This window comes from Entelurus aequoreus, linkage group LG07, assembly GCF_033978785.1.
Source record: "Entelurus aequoreus isolate RoL-2023_Sb linkage group LG07, RoL_Eaeq_v1.1, whole genome shotgun sequence".
Classification (NCBI taxonomy): Eukaryota; Metazoa; Chordata; class Actinopteri; order Syngnathiformes; family Syngnathidae; genus Entelurus; species Entelurus aequoreus.
In genome coordinates, this window is record NC_084737.1 from 36,523,137 (window position 1) to 36,545,964 (window position 22,828).

Below are 22,828 nucleotides of genomic sequence, written 5' to 3' on the forward strand. Positions count from 1 at the left end.
CGATTTTTTTCCCGATTCAAAACGATTCTCTATTCATTCAATACATAGGATTTCAGCAGGATTTACCCCAGTCTGCTGACATGCAAGCAGAGTAGTAGATTTTTGTAAAAATCTTTTATAATTGTTAAAGGACAATATTTTATCAACTGATTGCAATAATGTAAAATTTGTTTAAATATTAAATGAACCAAAAATATGACTTATTTTATCTTTGTGAAAATATTGGACACAGTGTGTTGTCAAGCTTATGAGATGTGATGCAAATGTAAGCCACTGTGACACTATTGTTCTTTTTTTTTTTTTTTTATAAATGTCTAATGATAATGTCAATGAGGGATTTTTAATCACTCCTATGTTGAAATTGTAACTAATATTGATACTGTTGTTGATAATATTCATTTTTGTTTCACTACTTGTGGTTTGTTCTGTGTCGTGTTTGTGTCTCCTCTCAATTGCTCTGTTAATTGCAATTCTGAGTGTTGCTGGGTCGGGTTTGGTTTCAGAATTGGATTGCATTGTTATGGTATTGCTGTGTATTATTTTGTTGGATTGATCAATAAAAAAAAAAAAAAAATTAAATAAATTAAATAAATACATTTTTTTGAAAAAATCGATTTTTTAAAAATGAGAATCGATTTGGAATGTACAACGTGAGAATCGCGATTCGAATTCGAATCGATTTTTTTTCATCCCACACCCCTGATATATATATATATATATATATATATATATATATATATATATATATATATATATATATATATATATATATATATATATATATATATATATATATATTTCACTAACTCTATATGCAAAGCTCCACTGGAAGAGGAGGAAGAGATGGAAGAGGAGGAGGAGCACAGTTGCGCATTGATCCACTTTCAGCACCGCGGTCAGCTCAACACGCAGGACATCCAGGACACTCACATGACGTCATGACGTCTTGGACCCTCAGGACATACAGGACATGGACACTGTACGACGTCATGTGATTAATTACCAAAACAATGTGTGAGTTGTTGTTATATGAGGCTGGACATAATGTTTGCTGTTCGTGTGTCATGGCGTGAGGACGAGAGAGCAGCGAGCGGGCCTGCTAACATCACAGCTTTGTGCGCTAATGATGTCACGAAAGATGTGTTCCTCGGACTCGTGTTGTCTTTACAACGTCGTTTTCGTGTTACGTGCTGACATTTTTGGAAGGTGTAAAATGTTAGTAATAGACGAGTGCGGGCTTGGCTGTCAGACAAGACAAAAAGATGCCGCTCTTTGTGTTCACAGTGGACCTTGATTGCACATCCACACGATTAAGGCACGCGGTGAATGCCAAGAGAGGAATCGATGTGCAGCACGAAATCTGGAAGATGGATCATATGCGTTCATTCAGACACAAGTATTGGGACATCACTGTGGCAGGAAGCGGCAGTGGGAAAGAGGAGATTGGTAAGAAAGTGCGGCCCAGGGGGGATAGCGTCCCTGCTACTTTTAATGGCCCGTCTAATATTCTCAGCAGAAAATGAAATGTGGCCCACATCGGAACATTACAATGAGGATTTTGGGCCATGCAACCGTTACAAGAAAGAAGTTATTAGCATAAGGTGCAGATGTTGACTTAGTGCTCATGTTTAGGTAATATTAGACCAGGGGTCAGCAACCCGCGGCTCTGTAGCGCCGCCCTAGTGGCTCTCTGAAGCTTTTTCAAAAATGTATGAAAAATGGAAAAAGATGAGTGGAAAAAAAATAAGTTTTGTTTTAATATGGTTTCTGTATGAGGAAAAACACGACACAAACCTCCCTAATTGTTATAAAGCACACTGTTTGTATTAAACATGCTTCACTGATTCGAGTATTTGGCGAGCGCCGTTTTGTCCTACTAATTTTGGTGGTCCTTGAACTCACCTTAGTTTGTTTACATGTATAACTTTCTCCGACTTTCTAGGACGTGTTTTATGCCACTTCTTTTTCTGTCTCATTTTGTCCACCAAACTTTTAACGTTGTGCGTGAATGCACAAAGGTGAGTTTTGTTGATGTTATTGACTTGTGTGGAGTGCTAATCAGACATATTTGGTCACTGCATGGCTGCAAGCTAATTGATGCTAACATGCTATTTAGGCTAGCTATATGTACATATTGCATTTGTAGCTATATTTGAGCTCATTTAGTTTCCTTTAAGTCATCTCAATTCAATGTATATCTCATGACACACTATGTAATATGGCTTTTAATTTGTTGCGGCTCCAGACAGATTTGTTTTTGTATTTTTGGTCCAATATGGCTCTTTCAACATTTTGGGTTGCCGACCCCTGTATTAGACCATCCAATGTATTACACCCTTGCTGCATAAATAGCAATGGTAATTAGCCAAATATTTGTATGTTTTTGTAATGGTCAATACATGCATTAGCATGGTAGATAGGTCTTTATTGTCATTGCACAAGTACAACAAAACTTTGTTTTCAGGTAACCATATTTGTATACAAAAATATAATTGTCGTACATGGATTGTTGGTAAAAACAGAACAAATAGTAAAGCACATTAATAATTCTTGGCTAAGGTGTCAAAGTTATTTATTTGCATTCCTATCATTTTGCAAGCTGTTGTCAAGGCCAAAGAAGGCCTTCTAAATTGCTTGTATTACAGTATATGTGACAAGGGAGTATTTAGCTGTTTCAGATTGTCAAATAAATACAGTACGTCTTCAGTTTTAAACAAGTTTCTGCCGTTATAATACAGTTACAGAACTATAAAGCGTGCCCCACCTTTATTCTGTCTGTATGAAGCAGTCTGTGGAAAAAATTTGGACACTACCCACTCGGCAGATGAATTTATGAATTTCTTTAATAAGAAAAATGAACTCATTAGAAAGGAGATTAAAGACAACGCACCCCAGCTACAACTGGTTTCTATTAACACAGATACGACTATATACGACGGATACTGCCCTCCAAAATAGTCTCTCTTTTTGATGAAATAACAGGGGAATTGCTACGGCGTGTAAATGGGATAAAACAACATGTTTACTTGACCCACTTCCTGGGAAACTTATCAAGGAGCTTTTCGTATTATTAGGTCCATCAGTGCTAAATATTATAAACTTATCACTTTCCTCTGGCACTGTTCCCCTAGCATTCAAAAAGGCGGTTATTCATCCTATGCTCAAAAGACCTAACCTCGATCCTGACCTCATGGTAAACTACTGGCCGGTGTCCCACCTTTCGTTTATTTTGAAAATCCTCGAAAAAATTGTTGCACAGCAGCTAAATGAACATTTAGCGTCTAACAATCTCTGTGAACCCTTTCAATCCGGTTTCAGGGCAAATCACTCTCAGCCCTCGCAAAAATGACTAATGATCTATTGCTAACGATGGATTCTGATGCGTCATCTATGTGGCTGCTTCTTGATCTTAGCGCTGCTTTCGATACCGTCGATCATAATATTTTATTTGAGCGTATCAAAACACGTATTGATATGTCAGACTTAGCCTTGTCTTGGTTTAACTCTTATCTTACTGACAGGATGCAGTGCATCTCCCATAACAATATGACATCGGACTATGTTAAGGTAACGTGTGGAGTTTCCCAGGGTTCGGTTCTTGGCCCTGTACTCTTCGGCGACATCATACGCAAATACGGTGTTAGCTTTCACTGTTATGCTGATGACACCCAACTCTACATGCCCCTAAAGCTGACCAAGACGCCGGATTGTAGTCAGTTGGAGACGTGTCTTAATGAAATTAAACAATGGATGTCCGCTAACTTTTTGCAACTCAACGCCAAGAAAACGGAAATGCTGATTATCGGTCCTGCTAGACACCGACACCTATTTAATAATACCACCTTAACATTTGACAACCAAACAATTACACAAGGCGACTCGGTAAAGAATCTGGGTATTATCTTCGACCCAACTCTCTCGTTTGAGTCACACATCAAGAGTGTTACTAAAACGGCCTTCTTTCATCTCCGTAATATCACTAAAATTCGTTCCATTTTGTCCACTAGCAACGCTGAGTTCATTATTCATGCGTTCGTTATGTCTCGTCTCGATTACTGTAACATATTATTTTCGGGTCTCCCTATGTCTAGCATTAAAAGATTACAGTTGGTATCAAATGTGGCTGCTAGACTTGACAAGAACAAGAAAGTTTGATCATATTACGCCTATACTGGCTCACCTGCACTGGCTTCCTGTGCACTTAAGATGTGACTAAGGTTTTACTACTTACGTATATAATACTACACGGTCTAGCTCCAGCCTATCTTGCCGATTGTAATTTACCATATGTCCCGGCAAGAAATCTGCGTTCAAAGAACTCCGGCTTATTAGTGATTCCCAGAGCCCAAAAAAAGTCAGCGGGCTATAGAGCGTTTTGTATTCGGGCTCCAGTACTATGGAATGCCCTCCCGGTAACAGTTACAGATGCTACCTCAGTAGAAGCATTTAAGTCCCATCTTAAAACTCATTTGTATACTCTAGCTTTTAAATAGACCCCCTTTTTAGACCAGTTGATCTGCCGTTTCTTTTCTTTTCTGCTCTGCCCCCCTCTCCCTTGTGGAGGGGGGTGGGGGGGGTGGGGGGGGGGGGCACAGGTCCGGTGGCCATGGATGAAGTGCTGGCTGTCCAGAGTCGGGACCCGGGGTGGACCGCTCGCCTGTGCATCGGTTGGTGACATCTCTGCGCTGCTGACCCGTCTCCGCTCGGGATGGTCTTCTGCTGGCCCCACTATGGACTGGACTCTCACTATTATGGACTGGACCCACTCGACGTCCATTGCACCGGTCTCCCGTAGAGAGGGGCGGGGGTCACCCACAACTGCGGTCCTCTCCAAGGTTTGTCATTGTCATCCCACTGGGTTGAGTTTTTCCTTGGCCTGATGTGGGATCTGAACCGAGGATGTCATTGTGGCTTGTGCAGCCCTTTGAGACACTTGTTATTTAGGGCTATTTAAATAAATACTGATTGATACTTGACAAGATGTATATATATATACATATATATATATATCCAGCCATCCATTTTCTACCGCTTGTCCCTTTTTGGGGTCGCAGGGGGTGCTGGAGTCTATCTCAGCTGCATTCGGGCGGAAGGCGGGGTACACCCTTGACAAGTCGCCACCTCATCGCAGGGCCAACACAGACAGACAACATTCACACTCACATTCACACACTAGGGCCAATTTAGTGTTGCCAATAAACCTATCCCCAGGTGCATGTTTTTGGAGGTGGGAGGAAGCCGGAGTACCCGGAGGGAACCCACGCAGTCACGGGGAGAACATGCAAACTCCACACAGAAAGATCCCGAGCCCGGGATTGAACTCACGACCTTCGTATTGTGAGGCACATGCACTAACCCCTGTACCACCGTGCTGCCCATATATATATATACAGGTAAAAGCCAGTAAATTAGAATATTTTGAAAAACTTGATTTATTTCAGTAATTGCATTCAAAAGGTGTAACTTGTACATTATATTTATTCATTGCACACAGACTGATGCATTCAAATGTTTATTTCATTTAATTTTGATGATTTGAAGTGGCAACAAATGAAAACCCAAAATTCCGTGTGTCACAAAATTAGAATATTGTGTAAGGGTTAAATTTTGAATACACCTGGTGCCACAAACTAATCAGCTGATTAACTCAAAACACCTGCAAAGGGCTTTAAATGGTCTCTCAGTCCAGTTCTGAAGCCTACACAAACATGGGGAAGACTTCAGATTTGACAGCTGTCCAAAAGGCAACCATCGACACATTGCACAAGGAGGGAAAGACACAAAAGGTTATTGCTGAAGAAGCTGGCTGTTCTCAGAGCTCTGTCCAAACACATTAATGGAGAGGCAAAGGGAAGGAAAAACTGGTCAGAAAAAGTGTACAAGCGATAGGGATCACCGCGCCCTGGTCAAGATTGTGAAAAAAACCCATTCAAAAATGTGGGGGAGATTCAGAAGGAGTGGACAGCTGCTGGAGTCAGTGCTTCAAGATCCACCACCAAGAGACGCTTGAAAGACATGGGTTTCAACTGCCGCATACCTCGTGTCAAGCCACTGTTGACCAAGAAACAGCGCGAAAAGCGTCTCACCTGGGCTAAGGAAAAAAAGAGCTGGACTGCTGCTGAGTGGTCCAAAGTCATGTTTTCTGACGAAAGCAAATTTTGCATTTCCTTTGGAAATCGAGGTCCCAGAGTCTGGAGGAAGACAGGAGAGGCACAGGATCCACGTTGCCTGAAGTCTAGTGTAAAGTTTCCACCATCAGTGATGGTTTGGGGTGCCATGTAATCTGCTGGTGTCGGTCCACTCTGTTTTCTGAGATCCAGGGTCAACGCAGCCGTCTACCAGCAAGTTTTAGAGCACTTCATGCTTCCTGCTGCTGACCTGCTCTATGGAGATGGAGATTTCAAGTTCCAACAGGACTTGGCGCCTGCACACAGCGCAAAATCTACCCGTGCCTGGTTTACGGACCATGGTATTTCTGTTCTAAATTGGCCCGCCAACTCCCCTGACCTTAGCCCCATAGAAAATCTGTGGGGTATTGTGAAAAGAAAGATGCAGAATGCCAGACCCAAAAACGCAGAAGAGTTGAAGGCCACTATCAGAGCAACCTGGGCTCTCATAACACCTGAGCAGTGCCAGAAACTCATCGACTCCATGCCACGCCGCATTAACGCAGTAATTGAGGCAAAAGGAGCTCCAACCAAGTATTGAGTATTGTACATGCTCATATTTTTTATTTTTATACTTTTCAGTTGGCCAACATTTCTAAAAATCCCTTTTTTGTATTATCTAATATTCTAATTTTGTGACACACGGAATTTTGGATTTTCATTTGTTGCCACTTCAAATCATCAAAATTAAATGAAATAAACATTTGAATGCATCAGTCTGTGTGCAATGAAGAAATATAATGTACAAGTTACACCTTTTGAATGCAATTACTGAAATAAATCAAGTTTTTCAAAATATTCTAATTTACTGGCTTTTACCTGTATATATATGTATATATATATATATATATACTTTTACACAAAAAGGTTCCACAAAGTACTCTGTTGCGAATGAAAGATGAATGACGGGAGTCCTTCCACACCAAATTCATCCAAGAACAATTTTGGGGGGGCGTTTGTGCACGACAGGGCAAAGTCATGCTGGAAAATAAGACTATTTTTGCCAAACTGTCTTAGTAAAAAAAAAAAAAAAAAAATTACATCATGGCCACCTTCCTGGACATTATTCATTGTTTAACATTTTAATACAATATATGTAATAAAATGGCACTTACCAAATAAAGGTGACAAAACAAGTAATGGTATTCTGAGTATTCTGTATTAAGGACCACGTTTCCAGTAAACGTGATAACAAAAGCACAATTTTGCACATTCTATTGCTGTATGAATATATTTTGTTCAAAAACAATGAGCAGAATGATACTTTTTATAAGTTTGCTTACAACTAAGTCAAGTAAAAGGGCGAGCAAGCTTGATTAGTGCATAGACAATAAACAGGCACAATAACATATAAGTATATCTTTAATAATGAATATGATCAAATCTAAGAATGTGATAGTGACCTCTGATACAATGATATTAAATTCAGGGGTGACATTAAACTTTTTTTGCATAACTTTTTCTATAATCCAATACTGTTATATAGCTCTGGTTGCACCGCAGTCATACTCCCTCTCTTTACTGACACACTCATTCTAACACACACAGACGGAATACAGCAAGTTATTTGAAAAAAACAAACAAAAAAACATCACAAACATATAGCATATATGCTAGTCTCTGCAGGTTTCCATATACTTAGAATAAATCAGTTAGGTATAATGCTACAGTTAAACGTTTGAGGCGTTTGTAGTCAGAAAATGTCAGTACATTAAAGCTTATATTTGATGGTGCATGACGAAAGGTCACAGCAGTGGAAATGATGCCATCATCAAATACTAGTATGTTAATAAAGAACTACAAAACCAAGTGACAAAGTTTTAAAAGCATTACATGCTTTCCAGATTTGGACAAGACAGCAAGAAAACAGACGTAAATAAGAGAAGAAGAAAAAAGCAGATGAATGAAAGCAAATGTAGTGCCAATGGAAAAAAAGCCAAGCATATTTGTTAAGTCGTTCTTTGAATAAGAAAAGAGGGCCCGTAATTGAATACACAAATTCCCTGAAACTATGCTGAAAAGAAACATTAAGGCTCTGTGGTGGAGATGAAGAATCAATTGAGACAGACAAGCTTTCTCCACCATGTTGCTCTATTGTAAATTAGTGTCATCAGTCAATCAAATCTTTGTCTGAAACTTTTAGCACATTTAGCCTGCAGGGAGACTTGCGGTGCACACATTCCTTAAGTGGACATGACAAAATGTTCCGTAATTATGCTGAACACAAGTGGCCACACACAAATAGCAGACGTTTGTTCACTCGCAAGAGTCACCAACACAAGCACTTCACATTTCTCCAACACACAAACCACAATGTGAACAGTCACTGAATATCAGCAGCATGTTGTTGTGGGATCTTAAAAACAGACGTGCAGGTTTATGTCAATGTTTCCAATGTTCCAGGGCAGTGATAAGGCTTAAAAAATTAAATATGAATGAATGTCATACTAAAGAGACTTCATCCCTTCACACTTCCTAAAGATGAGGGAGCTGTGAGTGACGTGGTTAAGACAGACCAGAGTCGACAAAATTAAATAGAAAAAATATTAGTCTTCAATATTCTTCATGTCCATGTGTCTTCTTTTTGTTAAATCTAAATACGTTTCATTGTGTTTATCCCAGCAGGACCTGCCATTGAGCTTCCACAAGGCGCCCCATGTTTACTTCGGACGATCCTGTGTGGAGAGCAAAAAAGACAAAAAAACAAGCTTAATGCAGGGATACTACTGCATTGCAGGCATTAGACAGATGGACAGTAATATGACAATAATAATACCGTATTTTTCGGATTATAAGTTGCAGTTTTTTTTCATAGTTCAACCGTGGGTGCGACATATACTCCGGAGCGACTTACGTGTGAAATTATTAACACATTACCGTAAAATATCAAATATTATTTATCTAATTCGCGTAGGAGACGAAGCAGATGGCAGCAATCGTCACTCACACGTCAACCAATACGAATTCGGCGGGGGGAGGGTCATGGCAGAAGTGCATTGTGGGTCATGGGATGCTAACTGCTATATGCTACTGCCATAGCTATTAAAATGGATCACATCAACATTGGCGGTAACTTATAAAAACTGAGAAGGACTGAACAAAAATGGCACCGAAAAGGAAACCATATACTGCAGATTACAAGCTGGACGTAGGGAAATATGCAGCAGAAACGGCAATAGAGCAGCAGAAAGAAAGGACATACCAGAGGCGACACCGGCGAAGATTTCATCGGATTTAGCGATTAGGAGTGACAGATTGTTTGGTAAACGTATAGCATGTTCTATATGTTATAGTTATTTGAATGACTCTTGCTATGATGTGTTGCGTTAACATACCAGGCACGTTCTCAGTTGGTTATTTATGCGTCATATAACGTACACTTATTCAGCCTGTTCACTATTCTTTATTTGAAATTGCCTTTCAAATGTCTATTCTTGGTGTTGGATTTTATCAAATAAATTTCCCCCAAAAATGCGACTTATACTCCATGGCGACGTATATATGTTTTTTTTCCTTCTTTATTGTGCATTTTTGGCCGGTGCGACGTATACTACGGAGCGACTTATAGTCCGAAAAATACGGTAGCAAGTGTTATTCATACAGCACTAATTAAAGTAGTCAAAGATTCATTCGTCAGTGAGGTAAAATTATGCAAAAATCATTCACTCTCAAATAGGCCTGGGCCAATAGTCAAATCAATGAATCGAACAATAAACTGAAAATAAAATTGATAGCTTTGCTGTCAATCATGTATTGCTGTATTTGTGTGTGCTTATTTTCTTCGTCTCTTACACACCCACACACAAATTCACAGAGATTCGCAAGGCATATGTTCTGATTTGGAAATATTTCAACTTTAAACGAATCAGCATGATGAGCCCATTAACATGGATGAACGAGTGAGTATGCCCAGTTTGCTGGAAAGTGATGGCAACAAAACACAACTACAACAAAACAGACCACTTCACCAACTTTTTCCAACTGGGGAAAAACTGTGCTTCAATATGTTCAATATTTATTTAAGTGCAATTTTTGCTTAAGTAGATTGAGAGTCCATTTTATTTGTTATACAAGTAAAACAATATTTTTTTACTTATTTAGGATAATTAAGTTATTGAACATCCAATTACAATGTTAAAAATATATATAATGATAAATCAAAGTTTGTAACGTTTGAAAGGAAGACCAGTACTTGCATTATTATACACTGTTATTATGATTACATTAGTGCTTAAAGAGGACCTATTGTGCAAAACCAACTTTTCTTACCTACCGATACCTGCTGTTGTGTATTTGAGATCTGCATAAGTCCCGAAAAATTTAAATCAAACCTTGGAGGCATTGCGGAGATATTTATAAAACAATCTTGCCTTCCTTCATACTTTCGCCAAACTAGCTGTCTGGAATGTGCACAATTGGTGGCGTCACAAATTGGGAAAACCGTCAACAGATTATCCATTTATGGTATAAAAGTACCCAGAGTGCCTTGCGTGCATCCACCACTGTAGCCCATGTTGTAGTCAATAAGTTCCTTCTTTTTTTGCTACCCTCTTCCTGTGGGTCTAACTGGGTTTTATCCTGTTTTATTTTATTTGGGAGGGGGGAGGGCCTGCTTGCCCCACAGGGGTCGCTGTTTCGGGCTACTGCAGCCCATCTGCGTGTCTGGGGCCATTGGGTCCCGTCGTCAACCCTCTTTCGGATGCATGCCTTGGTTGGGGCCTGCTGAGTCTCATCCCCGCGTCAATCGGTGCATTGCATGGTATTTTGCAGTGTTGCATGGCGGCCAGCTGCTGGGGTAGTGACCTTGTGCATCGGCGTGTCTGTGATCTCTTTTATTTTTTTTATTCCCTTCCTCTTCCCTCAGGGGGAGGATCTAACAGGGCAGTTGCTGGATGTTCCATCTCCATCATTGGGGTCCATGCAGGTGGGATGGGTGGTTCCCATGGCCCCATGCTGGGCAGTCCTGCTGTGGCCGACTTGGGTGGGGCGTCCTGGGGTCTCCTGAGAGGGTTTGGGCTTGTGGGGGCCCGGTTGCTTGTAGGGTGGGGCTGTCTTCCCGTCCCCCTGCAGGGAGTCTCTGGGCCCCTATGGGCGGGGCGTCTCGTCTTTCTGCCAGCGTGGGGGTCTCTCGTTAGCTTGGAGGCTGGTTATCTCCTGCTTCTCCCGTGCCTTGTCCTCTGCTGGGTGCGTCTGTCTACGGTCTGCTGCTGGCCTGCTGGGCGGCATGGTGGGCCAGGGCCTGGGGGTCCAGTCGCTGGCCGGCCTGACTGCTTGGGGCTGGTGGTCCCTTGTTCCCTGGGCCCTGCACCTGCGGTTTTGGGTTGCACTCTCTGGGTGGCTGGGGCCCTACTTTGGCTCCCGCACATACTGGGAGACAAATATATTGAACATACTGTACAAACACACATATATACACCCATACACACAATTATTCATACATATATACATTTATTCATACATAGGCGCACACATACGCCCATACACACAATTATTTATACATATATACATACGTACATTTATTCATACATACGCGCAAACATAGGTACATTCGCTCCCACATATGTACACAAATACAGTACATACATACACACGGTGCATACATCCACACGCACATTTACTGTAAAAACATACAGTACATGTATACATACTGTATATATATACAAGCACATATGAATACATACACTCATGCATATAATCACGTTTCATCAAACAAATTAACGTTATGCCCCCCAGGGGAAACTGGGTAAAACATGGCACACTAATAAAGCTTAACCTATTTTTAGTATAATAATCTACAAGGTTAATATAGTTTGCTTCTCTTTCTTCCCCTCCATTTATCTGCTTTCTTTTGTAATTCAAGTTATCATTACCTTATTTTTCGGATTATAAGTCGCAGTTTTTTTCATAGTTTGACGTGCAACATATACTCCGGAGCGATTTATGTGTGAAATTATTAACACATTACCGTAAAATATCAAATAATATTATTTACCTCATTCGCGTAAGAGACGAAGCGAATGGCAGCAATCGTCACACACACGTCAGCAATCGTCACTCACACGTCAACCAATAAGAATTCGGCGGGGGAGGGTCATGGCAGAAGTGCATTGTGGGTCATGGGATGCTAACTGCTATATGCTACTGCCGTAGCTATTAAAATGGATCACATCAACATTTGCAGTAACTTATAAATATTGAGAAGAACTGAACAAAAATGGCACCGAAAAGGAAATCATATACTGCAGATTACAAGCTGGACGTAGTGAAATATGCAGCAGAGAACGGCAATCGAGCAGCAGAAAGAAAGGACATACCAGAGGCGACACCGGGGAGGAAGATTCCATCGGATTTAGCGATCGGGAGTGACAGACTGTTTGGTAAACGTATAGCATGTTCTATATGTTATAGTTATTTGAATGACTCTTGCCATGATATGTTGCGTTAACATACCAGGCACGTTCTCAGTTGGTTATTTGTGCGTCATATGGCGTACACTTATTCAGCCTGTTGTTCACTATTCTTTATTTACAAACCCCGTTTCCATATGAGTTGGGAAATTGTGTTAGATGTAAATATCAACGGAATACAAAGATTTGCAAATCATTTTCAACCCATATTCAGTTGAATATGTTACAAAGACAACATATTTGATGTTCAGACTGATAAACATTTTTATTTTTGCAATTTACCATTAACTTTAGAATTTGATGCCAGCAACACGTGACAAAGAAGTTGGGAAAGGTGGCAATAAATACTGATAAAGTTGAGGAATGCTCATCAAACACTTATTTGGAACATCCCACAGGTGTACAGGCTAATTGGGAACAGGTGGGTGCCATGATTGGGTATAAAAACAGCTTCCCAAAAAATGCTCAGTCTTTCACAAAAAAGGATGGGGCGAGGTACACCCCTTTGTCCACAACTGCATAAGCAAATAGTCAAACAGTTTAAGAACAACGTTTCCTAAAGCGCAATTGCAAGAAATTTAGGGATTTCAACATCTACGGTCCATAATATCATCAAAAGGTTCAGAGAATCTGGAGAAATCACTCCACGTAAGCGGCATGGCCGGAAACCAACATTGAATGACCGTGACCTTCGATCCCTCAGACGGCACTGTATCAAAAACCGACATCAATCTCTAAAGGATATCACCACATGGGCTCAGGAACACTTCAAAAAACCACTGTTACTAAATACAGTTGGTCGCTACATCTGTAAGTGCAAGTTAAAGCTCTACTATGCAAAGCGAAAGCCATTTATCAACAACATCCAGAAACGCCGCCATAGATCATCTAAGATGGACTCATGCTTAGTGGAAACGTGTTCTATGGTCTGACGAGTCCACATTTCAAATTGTTTTTGGAAATATTCGACATCGTGTCATCCGGACCAAAGGGGAAGCGAACCATCCAGACTGTTACTGACGCAAAGCTCAAGAGCCAGCATCTGTGATAATATGGGAGTGCATTAGTGCCCAAGGCATGGGTAACTTACACATCTGTGAAGGCACCATTAATGCTGAAAGGTACATACAGGTTTTGGAATAACATATGCTGCCATCTAAGCGCCGTCTTTTTCATGGACGCCCCTGCTTATTTCAGCAAGACAATGCCAAGCCACATTCAGCAAGTGTTAAAACAGCGTCGCTTCGTTAAAAAAAGAGTGCGGGTATTTTCCTGGTCCGCCTGCAGTCCAGACCTGTCTCCCATCGGAAATGTTTGGCGTATTATGAAGCGTAACATACGACAGCGGAGACCCCGGACTGTTGAACGACTGACGCTATACATAAAACAAGAATGGGAAAGAATTCCACTTTCAAAGCTTCAACAATTAGTTTCCTCAGTTCCCAATCGTTTATTGAGTGTTGTTAAAAGAAAAGGTGATGTAACACAGTGGTGAACATGCCCTTTCCCAACTACTTTGGCACGTGTTTCAGCCATGAAATTCTAAGTTAATTATTATTTGCAAAAAAAAATAAACTTTATGAGTTTGAACATCAAATATCTTGTCTTTGCAGTGCATTCAATTGAATATCGGTTGAAAAGGATTTGCAAATTATTGTATTCCGTTTATATTTACATCTAACACAATTTCCCAACTCATATGGAAACGGGGTTTGTATTTTAAATTGCCTTTCAAATGTCTATTCTTTGTGTTGGATTTTATCAAATAAATTTCCCCCAAAAATGCGACTTATACTCCAGTGCAACGTATTTATGTTCTTTTCCTTCTTTATTGTGCATTTTCGGCCGGTGCGACGTATACTCCGGAACGACTTATAGTCCGAAAAATACGGTACATGTATGCATTGTTGCATTTAAAACAATTGTATTGTTGATAATAGAGGTAATTATTAGTATTCATTATCAATAGTGCTAATTCTATTGGTATTTTTATTGCTCCATTTGTAGTGCAATAATGTTCATTGTCATTTCTATGTTATTAATATATTTACTTCACTAACTGCTTCTCTGCTATCATTCTTCGAATCGTATTTGCTGATGTTGTTCTGTTGTTGTCTCTCTGTTTTATCTCCTTTTGTCCCTGCAATTTTCTCCCTCTGGCTTCCTTTTTTTCTTCTTTCTATACCCTCCTGCTCAGGTCCGGCTGCACCAAACATTAAATAAATCAATTTAATAAAGTCAAATGCAAATAAGGCAACAAGAGAAGTATCTCACACTTCTCTTTTCTGAAGTAAATCTGTACAGCAGATATGGGCATCTACATCAACAATATGATTTGCCTAAGTGGGTGGACAGGACAAAAAAAAAAGAAAATTATCTGTCCGTAGAGTCAATATGGAAGAGCTAAAAACTACAACAAAGTGGGCGGGGACAAGACGCAGTCAAAGTGGATGGTGTAAAAATAAGATCGCCCATAAAACGGCGTATCCTGATTAAGCGGACAGAGTGGCTCAAAAACGGTCTGTAAAACATAATCTGCGCAAAATTTTGACCAAACAAGCACCATTTCAGTGTTTGAAATGTAGGAAAAAAAAGTATGATATGACCCCTTTAATTTGGTCTCAAAATTATGCTGACATTATGCTGATATAGTTTATCTGCTATTATTTCTGGGACAATATATCGTCTAGCAAAATGTATTATCTGCCCAGGCTTACTCTTAAACATTATATAGTATGTAAAAGACTTGACACATCATCCAAAATCATTTTCCCTGAAGAAAAATTACTGTTATTTTACCTGATCAAGTCGGGGTCGGCTCTGTATTGTGGCAGGTTCATAGCTCTGCAAAACAAACACATTAATAAAATATATTATACTGCCAACAATTAGGTTTCACATAAATGTGCCATTCACTATTCGACATTACAATAATTTTATGCAGATTCTAAGAAGTAACATTATTCCCTTAATAGCGGCTCTTTGTGTCATAATTATTATTATTGTTATATTCATACGTTTGCATAAGTTTCAGCTCAAATAATAATGAATATATATGAAAATATATTTTTACGTAATTCAAATGTGGAACAAGGTAACACTGACCTTTTTGACCACCTCCTCCTCCTCTTGCTTCTTCTCGTAGTGAGAAAAGTCATCAAAGATGGAGGTGGTGTGTTTGTACTGGGCGATGATCTTCAGCACCTGCTTGGCTTTCTCCAGTGGAACCTCTTGAGTGTCGCGCGAGTTGGTGACCGGCTTGTTGTCGTTGTTCTCCAAGCGGATGTGGCGCAGCTGGCTATTAGGCACGTCCTTAACAAACAACCAGTTCACGTCAAACTTGCCCTTCCACTTGTCCTGCGCCCAAACACCAGCGCTGGTGCCATAGTCCACGGGCGAGCGCATTTCTGCCACGCCGCAGAAATGGCCACTGCCGTTGACGCTAAACAACAAGTAGACGGGACCTTTGGAGTTTATGGCCCTGAAAGCCAAGTCCAAACGTTTGTTGCCGTGCTCCGTGCTGCACCAGATGGAGTACTTGATGGAGCGGTGGATGTCATCTTCAGAGTAGCTCTTGATGATGAACACTCGACCGTTTTTTAGGTTCCAGTCAAACTCTTTTGGGTTATAACTGTGGGCGGCTCGCAGCTTCTCCAGGACGGGATGGGATTCGCAGCCCGGCTCTAGTCCCAAGCAGCCGCCCCCTACGCCCCCATTACCGACACCGCCGCCATTTGAGGAGCCGCTACTGTCCAAGCTTCCACCACCGTAACACAAGTTGCGATTGCGTGGGGCGACCCAGCGGGTCTGAGGTGCTGGAGCAGAGTTGTGGTTCTGGTAGGACTGGAGGGGTGGGGGTGGAGGAGCCTGCATTGTCATCTGCTGCACCAGAGACTGGGCTGACTGTAGCGACTGCTGAAGAGGAGGCAAGAGGCTGGCAGGGTGAGAGTGAAGCTGCTGCGCCGGGTGCTGTTGGTGGTGGTGATGGTGGTGGTGGTGCAAAGGGGGACCCATCTTTGTGGCAACCACTTTATTATCCCAAGTGTCAATGTCCATGTTGTGTTTGATGGAGGGCGGGGGCAGAGGTCCACCACCTATGGACGTGCCCAGCTTGTTCTTGGTCTTTTGTTGCTGCAGCTTGGCGGGTTTACTAGCAATTGCAGCCCACGATGCTGGCTTCGGAGGCGGCATTCCGACTGGTGTGCCCCCGTTGCCCGCGGCAACAGCGACACTGGCACCACCGCCGATCACCGAGCCAGCAGCCTTTACACCCGAGCTGCCTGCGGTCACATCGCCGCCTATTTTAAGGCTTAGCATGCCCTGCTCTAGGTTGTTCATACCTGGGGCCTTGCTAAGGGTGTCGCTATGGAAACCGGTCTGACCATCTGGGACTAAAGTGCCTCCTAAGGAGCTGGGTGGGTAGCTGTAACTCCCCCCATAGGCTGTGCTTTGAGTCTGCTGGCCCTGAGAACCACTGGTACCCCATGCGGAGAAGGCCGGGTTCTCTGGGAAAAAGTTAAACCTGTGGGGATAAATGCTGCTGCTGAGCCCCCCTGGCTGCCCAAACACTGTGTCATGCATGAAGTGGTGGTCTCCATTGCTGAGGGGTGCATACGGTGTCAGGTAGGGTATAGGCGGGTCACCACCTGTAGACCACGGAGCCTCACTGAGGGGGTAAGGAAATCCAATGGACGGGGCGTAGTAGCTGGACAGGTAAGGGTCTGTCATGGACTGATAGCTGTTATTCTACAAATGGTAACAATAATTTGTTAGGAACAACAACAACATGATGACATTTCGGCTGTGTTTACACTTGCTCTGATAGTGTGGTTTGTTTGATCGAGTGTGCAATCAGACTTTGGGGTGTTTCCTATTTGGTAGCAGATTACCAGTGTGAACACAGCCTTGATGTCCTAAAACTCAATAGAAGCTGCCCACCTGATTGGACTGTCCAGTGAGATAAGGCTCAAAATCGTTGTCGTGGACCGCATCCTTTTGGTGCAGGGAGCCGTTCTGCACTGAAACTGGAAAGGCTGCAATAAAATATAACTTTTGTCACAGATACACATAAGAATTTTGTTACACGGTTCAAGAAAATGTGATACTAAATAGCGTGGGCGCTATAAATGCACAAAACTAGGCGGTCAAACTGCTCTAATGTCATGTGTTCAATAGTCTGATGGGCAAATTTTGTACAATTAAAGTGAATGAACATCTATCCAATAATTTGGTATTAGGGTTGCAGGTGAACTATAGCCTATTCCAGCTGATTTTGAGCAAGAGAGTACACCATCGACACCGGTCAATTGCAGGACACATGTAAACAAACATTAACACCTGCAGTATAGACAGTGTGCGATTAACAATGTTAGAAAATTCTGTTTGGAAAAGTAAGTGAATTAATAATGGCATTACTCCTTAATAACAGTAATTATTGAAATCTTCCAACATCTGGCGTATGCTGCTTAACGTCAGTTAACCATCCTGCATCATAGTGAATAATGTTGTTTACATGCATTTTGGCAGCTAAAGTTATGTGTAGGGATTTCCTAATCAACATTTTTAGCCTCTGATTCCGACCCGATTTCGAGTCCTGATCCTTACATACTGACCATAGATTACAAAACTGAAAATGTTTTATAGCAAGTAATCAAAATAAACGCAACACATTTTTATTAAGCTTATCTTGTTCAATTTACAATTAGCTACTGTTATAGGAAATCAGATGATGAATGTGTGATATTGAATGTGACATACATTTTTTTAGTGCACAATAACTAAACAAACACTACTATTTGCTACCATTTAAATCATTTGGGTTTTGCTCTCAAAGCCTTCCTGCATCCAGACTTACTCCCCTTTGTTGCAGCTTGCTCTCAAATTTGAACTGGTGTTTTGGCAAGACATACACCCTCCTGGAATTTATTTAACTCCTGCATGTGTGTAACAAGGAATATGGAAATGTAATTGTGTCTCCCTGAGCGTGCGACCCTTTTGAAGGAATCTTTCACGTGAGTAAAATTTCTAGCCATGGACACAGTTGTGGTAAAGATACGCAGTTCATCAGCCGATCAGTTACAAAAAAGCAAATATCGGCCCCTGATCTGATCACATTATCGGGAAATCTTTAGTTAATTAAGTGTTGATTTTTGTGCTGTTTATTCTTCAACTATATAGATGTAGTCCTTGTTTGGGTATGAGTTACTTACCTGTTTCGCAACTTGTCATTATTTTTGGGGGCCGTGACCAAAGACAGTGTGCTGTGTAGTGATGCTCGTTTAGGTTAAATTGGCAAGCTCTTGGCATGCTAGTGTAGGCTTCTGATGACCTTGGAGGTGTGTCTCTGACAAGTTTAGATTAACTCCAGAATGCCATAAAAATAACGAGCAGCATTATATTGAGCGTAACCGTAAAGGCATTGTAATGTAAGAAATAGTCATTAATAGGGCTGGGCGATATATCGAGTTTGTAAGATGTATCAATATATTTTTAAACACGATATGAATTAAGAAAATATTGTAATATTGATATAATTTATTTCACGTTAAAATGACCTAACCCTGCTTATTTGTTGTGTTCCCTGTTCTCCCCCGCTTCCCACTCCCTCTCAACGGGCTACTAAATCCCTCCCCTTCCTCCTTCCAAGACGTGTTTGCACGTATAAGAACATCCATGATCAGGTTGGTTGAGATTAAGGCAAAACATTAGGGACAGGCCAATCAGAGGCAAGATAGGGCGGGTCATCGAACCAGGAAGGGAAATCACAACAGACATCCCAAATGAGACGAGAGAGTTGGAGAAGAGAAGAGGGAATATTCAAGCAGACGATTTTTATATTAATGAAAATAGTGGAAGATGGCAGAGGGATTCTCTTCTTTAGATTTTTCTTTTAGCGATGTAGGCAACGTCCAGTAAACCCACAATGTGTCTACTTGGCCACATTTGGACAAATGTATGTGTTTGGATAAAACATTCATTTGAGTTGTTTACCATGTAAGCCAAAATCAAAACTGTTCTCGAGTTGCCAAGCTGGACATATTTCGCACGAGAAATGCTGCCAAAAATGTTTGCCGATGTGAAGAAGACCATAGCCGCACAATTAAGTCAAGTCACTTACTTGGCACTGACCAGAACCGTACGTGTGTGACAGTCCATTACATTGTCGACTGGGACTTAAAAAGTGCCTGTAAATAATTTTTTTATCTGAGTTTGATACATTTTGTATTATTTGTACAGCTATGGTATTTATTTTACGTATAAATCATATTTTTCTATTTTATTTATGTTATGTAATTATGTGCTACTTAAACAGTTTTTTTTTGTGCTGTAAATACTAGGGGTGTAACGGTACGGGTATTTTATCGAACCGTTTCGGTACGGGGGTTCCGGTTCGGTGCGGAGGTGTACCGAACGAGTTTCCACACGGACATAGAAAGTAGCGTACTGCACGTTGTGTAAACAATACTCAAAATGCCGGAAACCTGAGGCATCCAAGAAACCCCGCCCCGACAGCTCCGCAAAAGAGTACACGCCCGGCGAAAAGAGGACGCACGGCCAGTCTATCCCAGCCCGTTAGCCGCCAGCATGCCAGCAAAAGAGGACATGTCCGGCGAAACCGGTTGCTGTGGGCAAGGTCCTGACCACACGTCCTCCCCCCACCGGACATGACCTCCCCGCGGGGCCGCCGGGGCGGTGCCCCCCAAATGCCCCAAATGTCCGGCACCCCGAGCTATGGTTGCGTGTATTAACAATGTATGTTAAGAGTTAAGAAGGTTAAAAACAAAACAAATTGTGAAGGTGCGCAGCAGCATTGGTGAGGGAGGGGGAGAGACAGAGAGAGCGCGAGCGAGAGTTATGATAAATGTGCTTGCGTCTGCTTTTATCCATAGATTTATCAGATTAAATTTTTATTATCTATAGCAGGGGTGTCAAAAGTGTGCCCCGGAGGCCATTTGCAGCCCACAGCTAATGTTTTAAAGGCCCACGGCACATTCTAAAAATACTATTAAAATAAACAAAAACATTACAAAAGTGAAATAAAAAAGCTTAAAGGTTCAATGTAATTTAGTTGCAATGTTGACTAATAAAACAAAGCTGTTTTTTCTTTCTTTCAAACTGTCATTGCTCAAAACATAATATTGAATCAAAATAAATGTTATTATGAATTATTGACCTATCCAAGGTTCCGATTACTTCACATCAGATATTCCACTAAGAAAAATATTTTTGGTGGAAGATTTTGCAAATTTGGTAAATAAATAACCAAAAAATTTATATTTTGTTTTCTTACTGTACCGAAAATGAACCGAACCATGACCTCTAAACCGAGGTACGTACCAAACCGAAATTTTTATGTACCGTTACACCCGTAGTAAATACCCATCTTGACTAACTGGGTTAATAAAAGTGCCACTGACTGTTTACAGTACAGTTTTCATTCAGTTCAATTTCAGTGAATCTCGCTCAAAAATGAATATCTTTATATGTATACTTTCACCGGAAAATATCTCGAGATATATATCGAGTTTAAGTAAAAATATATAGAGATATACTTTTTCGTCCATATCGCCCAGCCCTAGTCATTAATTGGAGTACCCAAAACCAGGAACACTATTTTTTAAACACTACCAATGAACTTAACGTGCATGTTTTTGGGATGGTGGAACCCAGACCAAACCCGTAAGCATGGGCAGATCATCTTGTTTTTGGTATTTAAAGTCACATGTACAAACACTGCCTGATTAAATGAACATAATATGGGTCAGATATTGGGTGTCAGGAGGCTTGTTTATTGTCAGCAAAGTATATTTAGTTGTTAAAGTATTTCTTACCTTTGCTGGCATCCTGTCCTTTCGATATCTGAGTAGAGGGGTGCATGAGAAAAGGGGGAGATGAATGCTTACATGGGTCATGGATGCCACTCGCTATCTTCGCTAGACTGACAACATTATCACATTTTCTACATCCAAGTGCTGCATTACATAAAGGCTATAATCGGCATGACGCTATTGCAACAATGCACCTAGTGAGGACTGTAGCCCAACAGGCCTTGATTACAAGCAGTTTTTTTACTAGCTAGCCAAGCATTTTAGCTAGCAAATTAGCTGGCTTCAGAGGAAATACACGTCGATTCCTTGGAGAAATTAAATTCCGGGGCTTTTATTCGTACTGCTTACCTGCGGGTCAATGCTGGCAGCGGACATCATTGATCCTGCAGGTGTTGCGTCTGTAGCCGTGTGACAGAACGTTGAGTGTGCAGGCTTCACAAACTCCGCTTTGTGGAGATGCTAACAGCTAGAGAGGATGTTACTTTGCTAGTTAGCCGCGGCAGCTATCCAGCGTCTCCAGCAGGAGCGGGACTTTGGCTTGTCGTGTCCGTGCCGACGCTCCAAGACGTCCTGTCAAAAATGAAGCCCACAGCGGGTTCGAACCCTCGCCGTTACATTTATTAGTCGAGCTGCCTCGGCGGACCTGCTAACTTACCCCGACTGCAGCTTCAACCGGGTCTGCTCTACCGGAAGTGACGCAGCTTACGTAAAGTACGCGTCTTCGGCTACCTAGCAGCAGCGCGCCCATGCTAGCGATACTCTTTTTTATTTTTTTTAAAACACACATTTTATATCTGGATTACCTTATAAGCACTAACGAATGTTTTCAAACTACACTGAAATTCCCACTATACTTAGCCCTAATACTATATATGTTGTGCTAATATATGTCGCTTGTATGCGAACCATGTGCACAATAACCCCATAATAACAATCATAGACAAATTTTATGATGATTTAGCAAAACTGTAATCACATTCATTTTCCTCAACTATGCAACTCTTTATTTACAAATGCCCCCCCCCCCCCCCTCCCACACACACACACACACGCACAGAGGTAGCCTTAATAGTTACACAGAGGACAGAGTAAAACAACTTGCACAGAGCCTAGTCTATAAAATCCGCTACACCTCCCTGATACCGAAGTACATGTCAAACTACTTCCTTAACGTAAATGACCGCCATAACCACAACACCAGGGGGAGCTCCACTAACCACATTAAACCCAGGTTCCGATCTAACAAAGGTCTTAACTCATTCTCTTTCTATGCCACATCAATGTGGAATGCGCTCCCAATAGGTGTAAAAGAAAGGGCATCTCTATCCTCCTTCAAAACTGCACTAAAAGAACACCTCCAGACAACTTCAACCCTAAACTCACACCCTCCCTTCCACATCATAACTCTTCGGGTTGTAAATAATAT

The 22,828-nt window shown here is 41.3% G+C and overlaps 1 protein-coding gene across 2 annotated transcripts; it reads right to left on the bottom strand.

Annotated features, from left to right (window-relative positions):
• Positions 1–7,511: 7,511 nt before the first annotated feature.
• Positions 7,512–22,131, bottom strand: ythdf1 (YTH N6-methyladenosine RNA binding protein F1). Of its 2 annotated transcripts, XM_062053426.1 has the most exons (7): positions 22,058–22,131; positions 21,751–21,972; positions 21,406–21,433; positions 17,513–17,607; positions 15,680–17,320; positions 15,374–15,418; positions 7,512–8,842 (listed from the first exon to the last, which is right to left on the bottom strand). In XM_062053426.1, the coding sequence occupies exons 2-7, from the start codon at positions 21,778–21,780 to the stop codon at positions 8,828–8,830; spliced, it is 1,854 nt and encodes a 617-aa protein (XP_061909410.1). In that variant the 5' UTR covers positions 21,781–21,972; positions 22,058–22,131; the 3' UTR covers positions 7,512–8,827. The 2 variants fall into 2 exon arrangements, with proteins under 2 accessions (XP_061909410.1, XP_061909409.1); XM_062053425.1 differs by having other exon boundaries at positions 21,751–22,099.
• Between the last annotated feature and the right edge of the window lie 697 nt (positions 22,132–22,828).